The sequence below is a fragment of the Pantherophis guttatus genome, chromosome 2, assembly GCF_059756535.1.
Source record: "Pantherophis guttatus breed Tessera chromosome 2, ASM5975653v1, whole genome shotgun sequence".
NCBI lineage: Eukaryota > Metazoa > Chordata > Lepidosauria > Squamata > Colubridae > Pantherophis > Pantherophis guttatus.
The window spans coordinates 251918682-251939701 of NC_142064.1; the positions used below are offsets into that span (position 1 = coordinate 251918682).

Consider the following 21020-nt stretch of genomic DNA (forward strand, 5'->3'; position numbering starts at 1 on the left):
CAGCCACTCGGTCTTGGAAGGGTTGAGGGGATAATGGAATGTTTGCAAGGAAACAATCAAAATCAAAGAGCACCAAAGACCCCATAGTTCAACCCCAAGCTACAAATATTCTCTTCTATAAGTCCCCATGACATGACCTTCCCCTGTCTAACGCATGAGAGGGACACCCTCAAATCACCCATAGCTGTACTAATGCTGACATGGCCTTTTCCTCTTATCTCACATCTCAAGAAAGATGGAAACCAGTGTTAAATTTCCTCACCCATTTCCTTAGAAAATAGAGATTACGATCACTTTTTTAAAAAAGGACTCTTATCAGGAAAAAGATTGGCAATGAGGACATTCAAGGCTGTGTGTGGCTATAATTTCAAGTCCTGGGAAGAATGACGCCACAAGTATTAATGTAGAGCAGCATTTATTTTTCCCCCAGAAACCCTTCCCACTTTTAAAAATGATGGAGGACCCCAAAAGAACCCTTGTGTACGTGTGTTATATTTATCAATGTTTACTGTTACAGTTTATGTTCATCTGCAGGGTGATTCATCCCTTGAAAAGTGGACGTACTTTTTCAAGAAAGAGCCAGCTCCGAGTTTACTGAAACTGTTCCAGTATTGTGCATCAATTCCGGTATCAAATGCAAATGTTGAACGAATTTTCAGCGTCATGGGAAATTTGTGGACTGACGAACGTAATCGACTGCTTGTACCATCAGTTCGAAGTGAACTTTGTATATTTTTTAATATTTCTTAACGTTGTACTGAAATTAAAGAATTATTCCTTAAACACGAAGAATTGATCAAAGCTGCACAGTCAAATAAAAAATACACACGACAGCAAAGTGAAATGTAATTTAATATTTTACATATTATTATAATATATTTGATGTTTTGAATTTTAAGTAAAGTTTTGAAGTGATTATTTTAATACGTGTTAAAATGTTTGTAAGAAAATATATAATTTAATTGTAATTTTTTAAAAAATTTTTTACTACTTAACCCCCCCCCCCCCCGCTTGTCCGCTATTTTTTGGAAGCAGACCTGTGAACCCTATTTACTGTATTAAAAATTAAAATTGCCACCTTTAGAGAAATTGCATTGTGTAAAAACAATATTAAATCATTAGTTATTAACTTAAATAAAACCGTACAACCTGTATTTTTAAACAATACTAATCATAAGAAGAGTAGCTTTGTTCTACATTGTTGCAAATATCTTCAATACCTGACAAATAATTTTGATTTTGCAATTATATCTAACTGAGTAAGAGGAAAGAGTGGTTAGCCAGACCCCACATTTCCCCCCTTTTGTTCACAAGGAAGTGTGACTGGGTTTGGTTTGTGAACATAGATGCTGCCCATTTTTTCCCCTGTAACATCCAAAAGGCGACGCCTTGTAACAAGGAAGGGGAGCGCCTCCAAATTACGGGACACAAATGAATTAGCATGGGAATAATTAGGTAACTACTTTCAGAAGCCTATTTCCCCAGATGTCAGGATGGCCGAGTGGTCTAAGGCGCCAGACTCAAGGATCGTTCCTTTCCCAGTGTTGGGTGTTCTGGTCTCCAAATGGAGGCGTGGGTTCAAATCCCACTTCTGACATAAACCTTTTTTCCTCCCTACCCCAAATCTCTCCCTTTCAGGGTTCGCTATAAACTTCTGCAGCAAACGCCAGGAACGACCTGGCCCATTTCCCCTCTTCCCAGCGGAAACTTTTAACATTAAAATCTCAAATGTCTCTCCCCAGTCTCAACTTCCTCGCAAGCGCCATTGCGCAGGTGACAATACAGCAGCCTCTCCATTTCCAAAGAAAGCTACAGGATTTATATTGCCCGATCACACCCGCAGACTGTTGCTCTCTTTTATTTAGCAAACAGCTCGAACACAAAGCAACACTCAACTTAGGAAAAACGGGAGCCAAAGAAAGCCAGCAGCCCTGCAGATATCGCAGCTGAACCTCTCATTCCGGCGAGAGTTGATTTAACAAGTTGATTTAAATTCGCTGTCTCAAGTGGGGGGGGGGCGGGAGTGGGCAGGTAATCCGGAGGCAGTTCTATCGGCCATTTGGTCCCCTAACATGGATGGTTGAGTGAGCTTTGATACCTTCTTTTCCAAAGAGAGAGAAAAGGTGGATTCAGGATTTAGGATATTTTTGAACCAAAATAAGATAACGAACCAGTTATCCAGTGCATGGCAACCAAAGGTGTTAGATCAGGCGCAGGAAAAGAAGACGCGACCAGCGTGGTCCATTCAGTACTTTATTGTAAGCAGAATAAGACTAGCCGCTGCGCTGCCGGAGCTCTCCTTTTAAACTCTCCCGGCAGTCGCACCGCCCAGAGACAGCGATTTGAATTTCCTGCTGGAGGATTAGCCAATCCCCAGCGGATGTCCTTATAAGGACATAACACTCCTCCCCTCCTAGTTAGCAAACTGTCAGTCAATGTTAATAAAAGTCACGTAATCGCGCAGGTACGCCGGACGACTGGTCATCCTAGTTGACCTGCGCAGTCTCACTTGCTCTTCGCTGCCGACTCGGACAGACGGGGCTCCTGTATCTCTCAGCTCCCTCCCTGGACCCGGACTGGGCTCAGCCATCGAGTGTGTGGGGCCCACCCCCGCGCCTCCGGTCGGGCTTTGAACCTCTGACTGCTGGTTATGCTGGTCTTCTTTCCGCCCTGGGCATTGGTTGTCTCGCTGTGGCTGCTCGGCGCAGATCGGTGGGAGACTTCTGAATCCCGGTAAGTCTCTGGTGTTTACTTCCACCTTTCCGGCCGCCTGGGTTCCGCAGTCCGGTTGGGGCTCTGGTCCTCGTTGTCGTGGTTGTGTCTTGTGTTGATGACCTTGAGTCTTGGCTGACTGTGGTCGTTGTTGTTGTTGTTGCTCGTGTTGGTTGACCTCGCCGGGCTGGTGCAGGCCTCCCTGGTCTGGGTGGTGGAGGCCCTCTTTGCTGGGGAGGTGTCGGCCTACCTTGCTGGGATGTCAGTGACTGTCCTTGTCGGGGTGTTGCGGAACTGTCTCACTGGGGTGGTGGAGGTCTCCCTCGCCGGGGTGGCGCTGGCCAACCTCGCAGAAGCATTGCAGAACTCCCTCCCTCAAGTGTCCCCAGTCTACTGGCAGATGGTGGCAGAGGTCCCCTTTGCCGGGGTGGTGCAGGCCGACCTCGCCTGAATGTTGTGGGGTTCCCTCTCCCGGTTGTCCCCGGTCTACTGCCTTATTGTGGTGGTGGTCTTCCTCACAGTGGGCTTGACTGTCGCCCCCGCTGAGTTGCTGGGGTTCACCCAGTCAAGAAGTCGCCGGTCTACTCCTTGAGATCGTCGCTGTCGTTGTTGGTTGGATTGCCGCCGGCCCACCTCAACGGGGTGTCGCAGGTCTGCCTCAGTGGGGTGTGGTAGGCCTATCTTGTCGGGGTGTTGCAGGCCCTCGCTGTGGTATTGCAAGTCTACCTTGCCAGGGTGTTGCTGGTCTACCTTGCCGGGGTGTTGCAGGTCTATCTCGCCGGGGTGTTGCAGGTCTACCTCATTGGGTTGGCTTTGTCCTACTTCCCTCCACCTTTTCCGGAGCTGGTCGATGTGATGTCTACAGACCTGTCCATCTTCCAGCTCCACTCTGTAGGATTTTGGGCCGGTTGTGCTCTCTATCTTCCCCTTTAGCCACTTTGGAGAGCCATGGAAGTTCAGAGCGAAAACCGGATCTCCTGTGGTGAAGGCACGAAGTGGGTGGCTGGCAGTTGCTGTCACCTCAGGGTTATACTGTGGGTGTAGCCAGTCCAAGGGTGACCTTAGTCTTCTGCCCATCAACAGTTCAGCTGGGCTCTTGCGGGTGGTGGCATGCGGCGTGATGTGTTGGGTGAGGAGGAAGTTATCGATTCTTTCCTGCCAGTCGCCCGTGCCCATCTTGGTGAGTGCTTCCTTGGTGAGCCTCACCATTCTCTCTACCTGCCCATTTCCAGCTGGTCTGTAGGGTGCCGAGAGGGCATGACGGATGCCCAGTCCAGCCAGGAACTCCTCCATGGGTTTGGACGTAAGTTGGGGCCCGTTGTCAGAAACTAATACATCTGGCAGCCCGTGTGTTGCGAATAGGTGCCGGAGCGCCCTGATAGTTGCTTCGGAAGTGGTAGATGCCATGGGGATGACCTCTAGCCACTTTAAGAAAGCGTCCACGACCACTAGGAGGTACTTCCCTTGCATCGGACCCGCGAAGTCAATGTGTACCCTCGCCCAGGGGCTGCTTGGTGTCTCCCACTCCGACGGTTGGGCTTGGGCGGGGGCGGGACGTACCTCTTGGCACGGGTCACATCTGGATACCCATTCTTTGATGTCTTTGTCCAGGGATGGCCACCAGACGTAACTCCGTGCCAGCCCTTTCATTCGCACGATGCCAGGATGTCCGTTTTGGAGGGTTTCCAGCATCATCCGTTGCAGGGTGCTGGGAATCAGCACTCGGTCTCCCCATAGAATACAGCCTTTCATCGTGGACAGCTCCTGCTGCTTCCGTGCGAATGGGCTGAATTTCTCTGCTGCCTTTTCTGTTGGCCAGCCTCGCAGGACCCAGGATCTGGCTTGCTTGAGTATTGGGTCCTTTTGGGTATGGGCTGCCACGTCTGCAGATGTGACTGGGCAGTTTCTGTCGGCGTCGATGTGGAAGAGGCCGAGGGTGGGTGCTGGGTCTTCCACTGGGTCTTTGGATGGACATCTGCTTAGCGGGTCTGCGTTGCCTATGGACTTGCCGGGTTTGTGAATCAGTCTGTAGGAATATCTGGCTAAGAAGATTGCCCATCTAGTCATTCTGGGTGACATGAATGTTGGGGTGGGTTTGTCCCCTGCAAGTAGCCCCAGCAACGGCTTGTGATTGGTAACTATGGTGAAGTTCCTGCTGTAAAGGTATTCGTGGAAGCGCTTGGTGCCTGCAACGATGGCCAATGCTTCCTTGTCCAGCTGGCTGTAGTTTCTTTCCGCGCTGGACATGGTCTTCGAGAAGTAGGCTATGTCAGCTTCTGAGCCGTTTGGTAGTTCATGGCTGAGAACAGCTCCGACCCCGTAGGGTGAAGCATTGCAGGTCAGACGAAGGGGGAGAGTCTCATGGTACTGCATGAGTACGCTGTCCGAGGAGAGAAGTCTTTTAATTGCTCGGAATGCTGCTTCCTCCTCTTCCTCCCATTTCCAGGAAACTGCTTTCCCCAGCAGGCGATGGAGTGGTTCCGCGGTCGTGGCTTTCTGTTTTAGGAATACACTATAAAAATTGAGTAATCCTAAGAAAGCCTGAAGCTCCACTTTGTTTTTTGGGCTGGGAGCTTCGTGGATTGCCTTAACCTTGTTTTTGGTGGGGTGTACGCCCGTGCCATCAATGAGATAGCCCAGGAACTCTACCTCCTGGACTCCGATGATGCACTTATCTCTCCGGACTTGCAGACCCTTCTCCTTGAACCGCTGTAGGACCTGCCTGAGCCATTCAATTAGTTGAGCCTTTGAGTCCCCTGAGATCAAAACGTCATCAAAGTATGGCACCACCCCTGGAATGCCTTGGAGAAGGCGTTCCATCATTGATTGAAATATGCCTGGGGCTGCGCTGACTCCAAATTGGAGGTGGTTACATTTAAATGCACCCCTGTGGGTGACAATGGTTTGTGCCTCCGCTGTTTTTTCGTCCACTGGCAGTTGCTGGTAAGCCTGGGCCAGGTCCAGTTTGACAAATATTGACCCACTCCCGAGTGAATGCAACAGATGTTGCACCACTGGAACTGGGTATGCGCTCTGTTGTAAAGCCTTGTTAATTGAACATTTATAATCAGCACAGATGCGCACAGATCCATCATGCTTCATTGGGGTCACAATGGGGGTCTCCCATGTCGCATGATCGATTGGTTCCAAAATGCCTTGGGCAATCAGCTTATCTAGCTGAGCATCTACTTTGGGCCTCAAGGCAAACGGAACTCTGCGGGGTTTAAGCCTAATTGGTGTAATTGATTTATCTAAATTGAAGGATATGGGCTTCCCCACAAATTTCCCCAGCTTACCATCGAAGATTTCCTTGAACTCTTCGATGATGTTGTCGAGTTCGTCTTTCCGAATCTGGTGAATCCCTCCAATTGTGAGCCCTAGAGGCTTGAACCACTCCACTCCTAGCAGGTTCGGGCAGCTGTGCTCCACGATGGTGATGGGCAGGCTGCCATGGAAGTGGTTGTAGGAGACTTGTAGGCAGGCCCTTCCTAAGACTCCGATGGGATTCTCTCCAAAATCGACGAGCTTCAAGCACAGAGGTTTCAGCTCCCTCTTACTGATGTCAGGTTTCAGGCACTTTAATTGTTGCCAGTCCATGATGGAGTAGATCGAGCCCAAGTCTACCTCCATTGAACATGGCGACCCCTCCACGTGGACGGTCACGTGGAACTTGGTGGTGGTCGTCTGATGGACCGCCCCGCTCCTGGAGAAATCATCTTCTCTGCGTCTAGATTGGCCAGAGGACCGTTTGGATGACCTCTGGTAATCTTTCCGGATTTCGCGATTCCGGTGCTTGGGTGGTTTGGGGGCTGGGTCGGCGGCTCTGCAGCTTCTGCGATGTGTCCCCTCTTCAGGCAGCGTCTGCAGCTGGCATCTCTCCAATGGCACAATGCCCTGCCATGGTCACCTCTGCAACTACCACAGCGCTCTCCCCGGTCGCCATGTTGTGCGGTTTCCCGCCTCGGTGGTCTGGAGACTTTGTGGACAGCCATCTCCTCCTCTGACTCTGATGCAGCTGTGGAGTCATCTGTTGAGCTTTGGGGGGCCTTCTGGATTTTGTGCACCCCATTCACTTTCATTATTGCGGCCGCTGCTTTTTCTGACATTTCTGCTGCTGTGGCTTCCTCCAAGACATCCTTGAGCAACAGCCTCTTTCTGCTCAGGAATTTCTTTTGGAGTGCCCTGTCTCTCATGCCAAATCGGTCCGGTCGCTGATGGCATTGTCGACGTTGTCAAACTCGCAATTTGCTGCGATTTGACAAAGTGCGGCCACAAAGTCTCTGATGGATTCTCCCTCCTTCTGGTCCCTCTGGTGGAAGTTGAATCTGTTAGCGACTGGGGTCCCCATAGGAGCATAGTGATCCTGCAGGATTTGCTGCAAATCAGTCCACGACATTTCCTCGATATCCATGGGTGCCATGAGGTCGACAGCCATCTCCAGGACCTCGGAGCCACAGTGGGCCAGGAACAGGGCTCTCCTGCGGTTGTCATCCAGGTCTCTGAAGTTGTTGCCCCTCAGGAATTGCCGGAACCTGATCATGAAGGACTTCCATTTCTCCTTCCCTGGTCTGAAAGGAGCGATCGCGAGCATTGCGGTTTCTGGAGCTGCCATGCTGCTGGTGGCTTTGGTTCAGTGACTTCAGCTCTTCGTTTAGATGCTGGTGTCTCACGAGGTTCTTTGCTTGGGTTCTTTGAATCCTTCGTCACCAGTGTTAGATCAGGCGCAGGAAAAGAAGACGCGACCAGCGTGGTCCATTCAGTACTTTATTGTAAGCAGAATAAGACTAGCCGCTGCACTGCCGGAGCTCTCCTTTTAAGCTCTCCCAGCAGTCGCACCGCCCAGGGACAGCGATTTGAATTTCCCGCCAGAGGATTAGCCAATCCCCGGCGGATGTCCTTATAAGGACATAACAAAAGGCTCTATAGCCTCTCCTGGAATCCACATGGGAAATGATTTTACTGCTAGCCCGTTGGCTTTTTGTTTTTTTCCCTTCCTTAATTTGCATCCTTTCTTAAAGAAAAATCAGCCCTGACAGTCCTTTGGAAGGACAAATATTGAAGCTGAAGGTGAAATACAAAACGAAAGCAAAAGGAGAAGGAGACGGGGACAGCAGAGGATGCGATGGTTAGATAGTGTCATTGAGGCAATGAGTATGAATTTAAGATTGCTTTGGGGGACAGTGGAATATGGCGGGCGGGGTGTTAAGTTGGATGATTGAAGAGGCAGGACACAGAGTTCCAAATAAAAGCTCTTTATTCTGCAAACAGATACAATACAAACTCTCTGCCTGTCCGACATCTTGCCCTTTAAAGGGGAGCTGTCAGACAGCTCAACCAATCAGATTTACTTATTTTCCCGCCGGACAGGCGGACCTGAGTGAAGACTACATTCCTTGGCTTGACTCCTCATTAGCATACATAACGTGGGGGAGGAGGAGGAGGGTTGTGCTATGGTCCGTGGGGTTGGGAAGAGCTGCACACAATGTAGCGACTGAATAACAACAAAATTTGCCTCCCTGCATTTCAAATTCATTATTCCGTGGTTCTGAAATCTGGGACCAAGAGAGTTAGCTCTCCGCCTGCTCTGGCCCACCTTGCAGAGATTGGTGAAGTGTTATAAGTGTATATTTGCAGTTCTTCCAATCTCTCTTCCCAGATTTAGTTCCTTGTAGTTTGGGATGCTGCAGATTGGAAGGAAAATTGTTCTCTGGCTTACAGATAGCCCATGATTTATAACCATTTATTAATTAACCATTCAAAGTTAAAGTGGCACTGGAAAAAAACTGGACTAAACACCCTTTTTCACGCTGTTCTGAGCAACAACAATACATACACAAATTATATGCAGGGAGGCAAATTTTGTGGTTGTTCAGTCACTACATTGTGTGCAACTCTTCGCGACCCCATGGACCATTGCAGCATCCCCATGGCCATGTGATCAAAATTCAGGTGCTTGGCACCTGGCATGTATTTATGACAGTGGTCCTGAGATCATGTGATCACCTTTTGCGACCTTCAGACAAGCAACAGTCAATGGGGAAGCCAGAGTCACTTAATAATTGTGTTATTAACTTAACTGCAGTAATTAATTTAATAACTATGGCAAGACAGGTTGTAAAATAGGGCAAAACTCATTTAACAACTGTCTTCTTTAGCAATGGAAATGTTGGGCTCAATTGTGATCGTAAGTCAAGTTCACACAGCACCTCCCAGCTCTCTTTAAAGCAGCCACCACCAATCTTCTCAGGAAACATATTTTGATTTACTGTAAAGGGTTCCCAACTTTATTCTTCCAAATAACCTTTTTCATCATACACTGCAAGGATTGTCTGCAAGCTGTAGTCAAAACGTCAAGATGGTGTCCTCAATGGTGCGACTGAAGCTCTGCATATAAGAACAGAGTCTTGCTAGCACCACTACAGCCATCATCTTGACTTTTTTGACTGCACCTTGCTGGGGGGCAGCAAGTTCTACTTTCTAATCTCCTCATGGTCCCCATTGCCCTTTTTGTAATGTTTTCCAATTATCTGAATCCTTCTTAAAGAATGATGCCAAACTGGATAAAGTACTTAAGGTGGGAGTTGGACTATTAAGGTGAAGGAAGTTATTATCTGTTTTTTTGTTTTTGTTTTTTAATTTGATTTATATGCCGCCCTTCTCTGGAGACTCAAGGCGGCTTACAATGCGTTAAACAATAGCCTTCATACTTTTGTATATTTATACAAAGTCAGCTTATTGCCCCCACAATCCGGGTCCTCATTTTACCTATCTTAGAAAGGATGGAAGGCTGAGTCAACCTTGAGCCTGGTGAGATTTGAACTTGCAGTAATTGCAGACAGCTGATGTTAATAACAGTGCTTTAGTCTGCTGCGCCACCAGGGCTCTGGGGGAAGCAGAAGAGAGGGAGAGGTATCAAGTCAACCAGTACCTATTGCTTCAGCCACAACATTTCTAGGAACACCCTGGCACAGTAAGATTTGGAATGCAATCATGGAAAGGCCTTTTAACAAAAGAATTGATGATGTTTTCTAGTTGGGAAATGCAAATTTGGTTTGCAAGTCAACAACCAAAAATTCTCAAAGCCAAATAGCCTATTTTCTCAGGTAAGGACAATCATAATTTATTAAATGTATATGCTGCCTGATTTCCAGTTATTCTGAGGGTTATTTGGGAAGCACAGGTAGCCCTTAAATTATGACATTAAATGAATCCTGCAATTATGGTCATAAGTGGTGAAAGTCATTAAGTGGATCACCCCATGATTGGACCTGATTTTATAATAAGGATACACAAAGGACTAGAGACTGTCATAGGAATGATTGCCACAACACAACGCTTCTTTTGCAAATGATCAAGGTGTTACGCATTGAGAGATGCATGATTTAGATACTCACTGAGTTGATCTTGGCTTTTCTTCAAACAACTAAGCAGCAGTAGGCAGGATGAGTATTTGATGGGAAATTTCCAGGCAATCCTATGATAGCATCTTTAACAGTGCTATAAATACTGGTAAATATCCATAGGGAAAAATGCATAGTAGAATGATACTGATCTGATGCATTGGTATTCTTTAATCGTCATTCTTTACTTTATAATAATACTGAGTCAAAGGTTACTGGAAAAATCCCAAAGCTGCTTTTTCAAGAGGCAACTGGACTCTCTTGTTTTTCCTTTGAAGACATTTCACTTCTCATCCAAGAAGCTTCTCCAGCTCTGACCGGGTGGTGGGCAATGGAAGGATTTATATTCCTTGCAAACAGCTAGTCGTTTGCATGGGGCAAGGCTTTTCAGAAATTGTTTGCCATTGCCTTCTTCCTAGGGCTAAAACAGTGTCTGATCCAAAGTCATCCAGCTGGCTTTGTGCCTAAGGTGGAATTGGGATTCCCAGTTTCCCACTTTCTAGCCTGACGTTTTAAGAATTTAAGAACTAAGCCAGACTGGGTGATCTTTACATACATTAAATAACTGATTTGGAAAAATCATACTGTCAAGTTTTAGCTGCCTAATTTTCTTCTAAATATAAATGCCAACATTTTGGCAAGGCCTTGTTTATCCATCCTATGCAGTCTAGTTTTAAAAAATGAAACCAGCTTTGAATAATGATAGAATGCAAACTGATAATTCTGATCTTCCTTCAGAAAAAAAATGAATGTATTAGTGGCCTTGTTAGATACAAAGCATATTCCTGAACAAAATACAGAGAGCTTTCTATTTTTGTTAATTGGATTCAAACATATTTCTCTAATCCTTCAACCAAGATAATTTACTCACCAATTAAGATGTCTCATGAAATTTATCAAGGACATCCTTAATCTCTCATGTTTAATATGTTTATGTTAGAAAGCTAGTTTAGTCTAATGGTTAAGACTGGAGTACTAGTCCTTCCTTAGGCATGAAAGCCAACTGGGTGACTTTGGGCCTGTCACTAACCCACCTCACAGGGTTTTTGTTGCGGGGAAAGTACAACAAAAAAAGAGCATGAGATATGTTCTTTGACTTGAGTTATTTATAAAAATATTAAAGGCAGGAGATGTATAAACAAATAAACAAATGTTCAATGTAGCAATATTTATCAACATTTAGTTATGTTTAATGGAATATTGACTGGCTTTGTCTGATCAGAGTATCAAAGCCACCCTGAGCATAAACAAAGCTGAGCTGGTCATAGATTGTTCTCTGTGCCAATAATACATTAAATCTTATTCACTGTTACAGTATAAATGATCCATACCAAAATAAATTGATACAGCTTTTGCATATTATTAGGTTACTCAGATAATTAGTCACATAAATTTCCTGTAGCCTCTAAGATATTTATGCAAATCTAAAACCTGGGGCTTTATTTGATGTTTTAAATTGCCTTTATTGTCTCAGATAAATTTAAATATAAATAAATGGTTAAAATCTACAGTAGTGAGATTTTGGGAAAAGCTAAAAGTTGTAAAATAAATATATTATATGTATTAATATATATATAGATGTATAGATTTGGAGGAATCCCCATATTGATTTATTGATTATTTATTTATTTATATTTATTGGTTCGATTTATATGCCGCCCTTTCTCCGGAGACTCAGGGCAGCTTACAATGCGTTAAGCAAAAGCCTTCATACTTTTGTATATACCTGCTTAGTAGGGCTTTCGGGCCCTCCTAAGCAGTGTTCTTTTTTATACAAAGTCAGCTTATTGCCCACACAATCCGGGTCCTCATTTTACCTACCTCGGAAGGATGGAAGGCTGAGTCAACCTTGAGCCTGGTGAGATTTGAACATGCAGTAATTGCAGGCAGCTGACAGCTAAGTGGCTACTTAATAGCACTTTAGTCTGCTGCACCACCATTATGTTCCATCAATTTAATGGAATGACAAACCATTAAATTTTCTTTATCTTCATTATAGCTAGAATACAATAACAAGATTTTTTAAAAAAATCTTTCCATCATTCATTTTTTTCTGATTGGCCATATATACCGGTATGACTTCTATTTTTCTAAAGAATCCAAGCAATTCAGTTCGAAACCCATTATGGACACAGTTAGAAATATATTGTATGACCTCTCTTGCATCTGTATTTCCTATATTAAAGTTTGCAATGTATATTTGGAGGGTATTGGAACAGATGTATAATTTTGACCCTTATCAATATGCTAAATTTACTTTCGAATAATCCCAATCTGAACATTGAAGGGGGAATTTGGAGGGAATTCATAGGACATTAATACTGCAGCCTTTCTCAACTGGGATTCCTCAGACCCAGAGATTCTACAAGAGATTATGACAGAAAAGAATACTGTAAATCTGATTTTTTTTTTAATTTTTCACATTGCACCATGCTATTGCTCACACTGATGGACATTTTTAAGTGCTGTAACTTAGCTGCTAGCTCTTGTAAAACATGTATTATCTAGGTTAGAAGTTAACTATATTGCAATGTTTTTATATTTTTGTGATCTTTATGCAGAGGTTTTTCAAGTAAGACTTGAAATTTATTATATGTTCCTTTCATGTGTGTTCCTCATGGGTGTAAATCCAAAAGAGCTGATTTCCTTGTTCCTTGTTTTATGTATCATTAGAATGGGAGGGGAGGATAAAAGTGTAGGCGAGAAGGTTAGGGTATAAAAGCATTCTCCAATGCATCCTCTCGACATGTGAATCAAAGTGTTTTGAGCACTTTACATAGCATCAGTAAATCTTCTTCCAAGCATTGCCATTGACAGTCTCCAAGCCAACAAGATGACCGTCCTCTGTAAGTACCTTTTTGCCTAAGACTCACTGACTGAATTATGGCTTGAATGGAATGTATTATTTAATATATTATGGCTCAAAGCATAGTCAGGCAAATGTTTAGGCTAGATTAGACATTTTTAATTACTGGTTCATCACACAATCAGCCAGATGTTCAGACTGGATTTGGCATTTTTGTCCACTTATCAAGTCCTTCCTAAGGACTTGGGATAGGCAGATACCAATGTTTTATGATGTTAGAGTAGGGGTGTCAAACTTGCGTCGTCATGGCATCATCATGTGACATATTGGGACTTTTCCCCCTTTCGCTAAACCAGCTGGGAGCAGGGCCAGCACGTGACGCATCCAGACTGCGGGCTGCGAGTTTGACACCCCTGTGTTAGAGGTATTGTCACAGGATGTCAGCTGTTCCGAGCAAAGCTGCCTTTTGCAATTGACTGACGGTGAAATTATTATTATTATTATTATTATTATTATTATTATTATTATTATTATTATTATTATTATTTTATTGAAAAGTTTTATAAGAAATACAAACAATTTTCTCCCCCCCACCCTTTCCCCTTCCCCACATAATAGAAATTGTACATTTTCTTATACATAAGAAATCCTACATATACATGTTTCCCTTAAAGAAAGCATTAAAATAAGACATTTTAATTACATTCGGAGTTGCTCTTCTTCTCTTTCTCCCCTCATTCCACAACAAACCTTCTTCTCCTCCTTTCTTTCCCTTCCCTCCCTCCTCTTCTCTCCTACTTTCTCCTGCCTCCTCTCCCACCTCATCCTACTTCCTTTCCCTTTCCCCCACTTCTCTCTTTTTCCCCCCTTCTCGCCTTCACTCCTACTCCTGTCCCCTTCCCTTCCCTTCCTCCTGTCCTTTCTTCCGTTCGTCACCCTCCCTCTCCTCTTCCTACCCCCTCCTCCTCTCTCCTTTCTAACTTCTTTGCTGTGAAATATTTTCCTCCTTTAGTGTAAGGTGACCAGACGTCCCGCTTTTGGCGGGACAGTCCCGCTTTTGAGCAATTTGTCCCGCGTCCCGCGGCGTTTCAAAAAAGTCCCGATTTTTCTTGAGCCCCAGCTGATGGCTAGAAGAAAAAAAAAACTGTTTAAACTCTTGCCGGGGCTTCAAAGGGCCGCCCTACAGGCAATCAGTGTAAAGCAGTTTTTTTTCCCCCTAGCTAAGCTTCAGAAACGAAACCGAAACCAGAGTCTTTGGTGCAGCGTGACAAAATGAGGCAGAGAGAGATTTATTTTTATTTTTATTTTTCCTCCCCAAAAAAGGTAGGTGAAAAACTGCAAACAATGGGAAATTTAGGAGGAGAATTCAAGATTTTAAAACACAAAGGAAAAAAAGCTGTATTTAACTAGGGAATTGTAATAATTGAGATACTATTAATTGTATATTGTGTTGAAAGCAGAAATGGTTAAGTTGTGGTTCGGAGGAATATATGGGAGAAATTATTTGGTTTATTATTATTGGTAAATATAATTAATTGATTTGTAAGAAATTGGATTGCATGGAAATAATTGGAATATTCATGTTCATATTGATTAATATACAAAAAAGATAGTTTTATAACTAATTGATTTATATTAAAATGTTGAATTTGTATTAAACAACTGTATTACATAATTACATAATTAAACAATGTGAGGATGGATATAAAAATAGATGACAATGGGAAGGGGTATAATATAGAATAGAAGGGAAAAATTGAATTTGATTAAGATTAGAGATGAGGATGAAGGGTAATATTGGTTTTTTTAAAAAATAGATGAGGAATAAATATGGCAAAAAGGAAATATAGAAATTGTAAATTTAATTGAAATGACTAAACGCTGTTTAAATTTGTGAACCAGCCAAATATTCTGTTCAAAGAAAATACATTGTATGTTTGTATGTGTGTTTCTAATTATTGCTATTTATTCATATTTGTTCTCTTTTATTCTTTAAAGTTTAACAATTCATTCTTTATCTTAATATCTTTATATTTGCTTGGGGTTGGCTTTCTTCCCTTTCATCTTTTTTATTGTACAGCAAAGTTTCTCCTCAAACCTACCACCTCTCTCTTCTCTTTCCTTCTTACTTTCTCTTCCCCCCACCCTCTTTTTCTCCTCCTTACTTCCTCTTTCTTTCTCCTTCTCCTCCTCTCTTCCTCCCTCTCTTACCCTCACTCCTACTCTAATTTCCATTCCTTCATCCCTCTCTATTGCTGTAATCCTTTAATGCATATGGACTACTCAGAGGGCTGAAAAAGTTATTTTTGACTGGTCCTCACACTTTTGACCAGTCCTCGAACTTATGACTGTCCTCACATTTTACATTTTTGCCCTATCTTGTCATCATGGTGAAGAGAAGCAGTTGTGAAATGAGTGACATGGTTGTTAAGAATGCTGCATGGGCATAAATGTGAGGATGGTCATAAGTGTGAGGACCAGTCAAAAGTGCGAGGACCTGTCAGAAATGACTTTTTTCAGCTCTCTGGTTAGTCCTTTTGTGCATATGGACTACTCAGAGGGCTGAAAAAGTTATTTTTGACTGGTCCTCACACTTTTGACCAGTCTTCGAACTTACGACTGTCCTCACATTTTACATTTTTGCCCTATCTTGTCACCATGTTGAAGAGAAGCAGTTGTGAAATGAGTGACATGGTTGTTAAGAATGCTGCACGGGCATAAATGTGAGGATGGTCATAAGTGTGAGGACCAGTCAAAAGTGTGAGGACCTGTCAGAAATGACTTTTCAGCCCTCTGAGTAGTCCCTATACACATAGCCATGGCCACCCGGTCACATGACCAGGTAGCCACGCCCACCCAGTCACATGGCCTCCAAGCCACGCCCACACAATAAGCCACGCCCACAATGGTGTCCTTCTTACCAATGTTAAAATCTGTTCACCTTACCCTATAGACATAGCCATGGCCACCCGGTCACATGACCAGCTAGCCACGCCCACCCAGTCACATGACCAGCTAGCCACGCCCACAAAATAAGCCACGCCCACAATGTCCCTCTTTACCAATGTTAAAATCTGGTCACCTTACTTTAGTGTCTGAGCAACTCCTGTATTCTACTCATAGAATATACTTTCTTCTGCTAAAACATTTCTCTATTCACCACTTCCCCCCCCATCCTTTGTCCCACCCTCCCCACCCCACCCCTGACTTTCCAGAGCAAAAACAGGGTATAGCATCTAACAAACATATGCTAAAATAAACTAACAAATTATAAAGTTCAAAACTCTCACATGTTCTTTAACTCCCTTGCTCCAATTCATCAACCTCCCTTTTATAAATTCTCAAAACCAATTACATTAAATTCATTCTTCCTGCTTATAAAATTTTTTTTTTCTTGATGTATAATCCGATACTTTAGCAGTCTTACAAACAGTAAAAATCATGAATAAATTCCATTTCTATACCCTCGAACATCATTCTTTTTGAACATTACTCCCTAGTGAAATTCTGAGTTTAACATTAATCCTCTTCCTTCAAAGAGAGAAAAGAAAGGAAAAAAAAAAAAAGAAAAATTTTTCATCTTAAAATCTTACACACTTTATCTCATATATCTTTTAAAACAATATAGTCTTATGTTAAGCATTTTAAAAATCTCTTGGTACCTTTGAAACACTTATTTACCAAATATAAATTTCAGAATCTACAGGAGGATGTCTTTCAAATTTTCAATTAACCGTCTTAATACCTCTAACTTTTTAGAGAGCAGCCCTTTACTATCCAAAACTAATTATCATTTTGCAATAAAATTCTGAATTTAACATTAATCCTCTTCGCTTCAAAGGGTTAGGCATCTTAAAAGCTTATACAATTTATCTCATATATCTTTTAAAATAATATAACCTTATGTTAAACATTTTAAAAATCTCTTAATACCATTAAAACACATATTTGCCGGATGCCAATTTCAAAATCCACAGGAAGATATCTTTCTTAATCTTCTGTTCTTCTCTTCTTTCTATATTTTTTCCAATCCTTTTTTTTATAAATTCTTTCAACAATCCCCCCAATTTTATTTTTGAAACTTTTAAAATGGTGATTTGAGGTTGATGTTTCTGAAATACTCGCTCTCTTCTTGAGGTCGTGTTTTCTAACTTGAAATCCCCATTTCGTCTCTTCTTGCTTGTATAATCATTCAGTCCATTTCTTTGTCCATATAGCCAAAATTTGTTGCCATAAAGATTGTCAGCTTGCAATAAAGAAACTATTTGTTGCTTTTCTGTCATTTGAATGGAAAGTCCACCAAAATCTTTGTTTCAACTGTGCCAGCCAGTCTCATAATCCTGTCCATCTCTTGATCTTCCAAAAACAAATTCCTCTGAATAATTTCCTGCTGTCCCTCTAACAACTGCTTATATTTTCCCAAGCTGTTTTTTGAAAAAGCCCTTTCAATTGTATTCAACAGGGCTGAAGTAAAAGAGTCTAAAAGTTCTTGAAAAGCCTGGACAGTCACAGCTTGGGAATTTGCTGATTCACCAGCCCTGTTGTCAGCCATATTTCAGCCACTTTGTATTCATCCAGCTATCAGGACAACAATTCAACTCTTTTCCACACAGTATAAAAACCAGATTTTAGTTAAAGTCAGTACCAAATTCTTTTCCTCAATACCAAATTCTTTCCATGGACGCTTCCACTTTAAAACTTTCTCTTAGGGTGTAATCCAGTAGCTGTATCACTGTTGCAAACGTTAACAAGCCTTAACAAGCACTTTCCCTGGTAGTTTCCTCCTCCCGCCCTCAGGCGTCATTTTCTGCATTTTAAAACGGAGTTAAAGTGTTACTTGCAAGTTTTCCTTTTTGTTTTCTCCTGATTTGCTCTGTCTGCTATCAAAGTAAAGATGTTAAAAGTCCCCCCGTTGATTTTCAGCAGATTTTGGTCGCAGCTCCTAGCTCCGCTTTGGCGGAGTCGTCCCTGGTCCGGAGCAGCTTGACAGGCTTCTATAGGGAGCCCACACCCTTTGCGCCCCAGGATTTCTCCTAGCGCACTTGGGGGGCTCTACCTCCGCCTGTCGACTCTTCTCTCTCCCCTTTGCCCGGGGAGAGGGTTCCAAGCCTCCAGACAGCTGTTTTTCGTCTGTTCTGGGGCTTTTACGGAACCGGGGATCGGGCGCTCGTAAAAGAGCGTCTTCAAAGCTTGAGGAGCCAAGCGGAAGTCATTATTAATTGTTCACCACAATGTGAAATCACAGGTTATTATTTATTCCATAATTAGATTTCAAGATTTCATAACCTTTTATCATTTAAAATCAGTTGCCATTTAATCAAGTGGTCAAATTCAAATTAATGAGATGGGTTACAGTCAATTTGCCTTGATACATTTCTAATATTTGTAGTAATAAGAGAAGAGCATACTAAAAACTAGTAAGTTAGGTTTGTCACAAAGTCTTTGGTGGTACATATGACCTCCACTTAACTCCACTTACTCAGTAACCATTTGAAATTATGAAGGTGATGGTCAAAGGAAGTTATGACTCATGCTGCCTAGAACTACTTAAAACTAAGGACAAATTTCCTAACAGTTAGAATAATTAATCAGTGGAATGACTTGCTCCAGAAGTTGTGGGTGCTCTGACAATGGAGGTTTTTAAGATGACATTGGACAACCATTTGTCTGAAATGTTATAGGATTTCCTTCTTAAGCAGGGGGTTGGACTAGAAAACCTCTAAGGTCCCTTCCAACTGTTATTCTGCCCAGAGTTACAATTTTGCAGCAACCCTGCCATTGTGTGATAAAATGTTGAGCCCTTGAAGGTAGGCAGCATAAAGCAGAGGCAATAATGCCCTTCTCCAAGGCACATGAGCTTTGGAAAATTATGTGATTGTCCCCACCGCCCAGCCCTCTGATCTGCTGGACACTCCGGGCACTTTGCTCCTGCTATTGAGATGCCCATGCAGGCCAATCTGACGCTTTAGAAGATTTTCAAAGCCCTGTTGGAATTGGCTCCAAGGCAGCTTTGGGAAAGGAGGCCTGGTGCATTGGATAGGCCACATGAGCCTCTCAACAGCAGGAGAAAAACACCTGAAGGTAAACTATGTGTGGCATATTCTTGGGAGCGCTGGGTGATGGGGGCAAACACGCTATTCCCCAATGGTCAGACGCCTTGGAGAATGGAGAACAATGCGAGCTGGCATTTCTGAGGGGCGATGGGGATGCTAAGACTAATGTTGGGGCCTGGGTAGTGGCAGCAGGCTGAGACTGCAGAAGGCCCTAAGGACATGGACTGTTCTGTTTGGTGGCCTCGATAAGAGAAAAATAGGTGGATATGTAAAATTAGGCAGCGCTCCTTAGAAGCAATGGTGGCACTAGGGCTGAGATTGAGGCCTGGATGATGGCAGTTGACTGAGACTGCTGAAGGCATCCCTTGCATCCTCACTTACAAATGCTAGGAATGAGATTGTCCCAAAGGTGCTTTTTCAAGAGGCAACTGGACTTTCTTGTTTTCTCTTTGAAGACGTTTCGCTTCTCATCCAAGAAGCTTCTTCAACTCGGAGTGGATGGTGGGGAATGGAAGATTGCTGAAGAAGCTTGTGGGAAAGGACAACTTGTCCTTTCAGCTTGTGCCTGAAAAGGCACCTTCAGGACAACCATGACCTGGATGACTGGGAATCTCCATAGACTTTTAGGAATGCAATTGTTGAGCAAAGCAGTCGCATGGGCGTCTCGCTTAATGACCGCAACAACTCACAACTGCAATTCTGATCTCAGTTGTGGTTGTAAATTGAGGACTACCTGTAAACAATGAAAAAGCCATTCTTTGATGAGCATCAACTGAACAAGGGAGAACTTAAAAGTAAAACGGCTCAGCAACCTGTTCACAAATTACATTTCAGATAATTGAATCAAAATTTTAGAGTGGTGCTTCAAGCTGAGCTAGAAAAACAATCGTCAGAGAAAACATTTAATCATCTGCACAGTGTTGTACCTGCTGTTTTGAGACTGTTTCCCACATTTCCAGTTTTATGTTGAAGAATCAAACCAGTCTTACAAGAAGTCTTTTAATGCACCCATAAGTGTTACAGTTCTGTTAATAGGGTAAATAGAGTTTAAAGGATGTTATTTATTTTATTTTTATTTATTCATAGTCATTTGAGGTCACTCATAGCCATTGACATATCCGTCCTCCAGTTTGGCCATGCATCTATTCCAGGATTTCTCAAGCTTGGCAACTTTAAGAAGTGTTCAACTCCCAGAATTCCCCAGCCAGCTTGGAATTCTGGGAGTAGGAGAATTCTGGCAGTTGAAGTCCACACATTTTAAAGTTCATAAGGTTGAAGAACTGATTTATTCGGTTAAGTAGATTATTCAGTGAAAGTCAACCTAAAACATCCACTAAGCTTCATGCCTGGAGGCTATTACCTCTAAGGGACAGCTACTTAAGTGGGAATTCTGCTTTTTTTAAAATTTCTTTTCTCTTTCCTTTTCTTTTTTCTTCACCCTCAGCCTTTTGCCTGTGTCCTTTGTGCCCAAAAGCTGGAATCAAGTGATCCCTGAAGCAGATCCTTTTCAAACACTGAATTGAATTAGGATCTTGTTTTAAATGGGATTTTTAAAGGTTATTTTGTTATATAACAATTTGCCTTCTTGTAGTTGGACCCTCCAATTCTATTAATTAAATTTTATTTATGAATGTAGAAACTTGTTCAGTAAGGCAATTCTAATTGTTATACAAAAGCAAACTCTTGCAGTCAATGCAACAAAAGGACAATAAGCTACGTAATAAAATAAATACATAATTACAATTAAAAGGTAAAGATAAAGGTTCCCCTCACACATATGTGCTAGTTGTTCCCGACTCTAGGGGGCGGTGTTCATCTCCGTTTCAAAGCCGAAGAGCCAGCACTGTCTGAAGTTGTCTCCGTGGTCATGTGGCTGGCATGACTAAATGGCAAAGGCGCACGAAACGCTGTTACATTCCCACCAAACGTGGTCCCTATTTTTCTACTTGCATTTTTTACATGCTTTCGAACTGCTAGGTTGGCAGAAGCTGGGACAAGTAACGGGAGCTCACCCTGTTACGGGGCATTAGGGATTCAAACCGCTGAACT

The 21020-nt window shown here is 43.0% G+C and overlaps 1 protein-coding gene and 1 non-coding gene across 2 annotated transcripts in view; both read left to right on the forward strand.

The window, feature by feature from the left end:
- The first annotated feature begins 1487 nt into the window (after nt 1-1487).
- On the forward strand, nt 1488-1597 carry TRNAL-CAA (transfer RNA leucine (anticodon CAA)). Its single transcript has 2 exons — nt 1488-1525; nt 1552-1597. It is a non-coding gene; the product is annotated as a tRNA-Leu (tRNA).
- Nucleotides 1598-12930: 11333 nt separating this feature from the next.
- Nucleotides 12931-21020, forward strand: part of LOC132711491 (L-amino-acid oxidase-like) — a 39471-nt gene continuing 31381 nt past the window's right edge. The window contains exon 1 of the mRNA XM_087883871.1: nt 12931-12958. Within this exon, the coding sequence (XP_087739997.1) occupies nt 12946-12958 (13 nt within the window). The 5' untranslated portion in view covers nt 12931-12945. The remainder of the gene's footprint in view (nt 12959-21020) is intronic.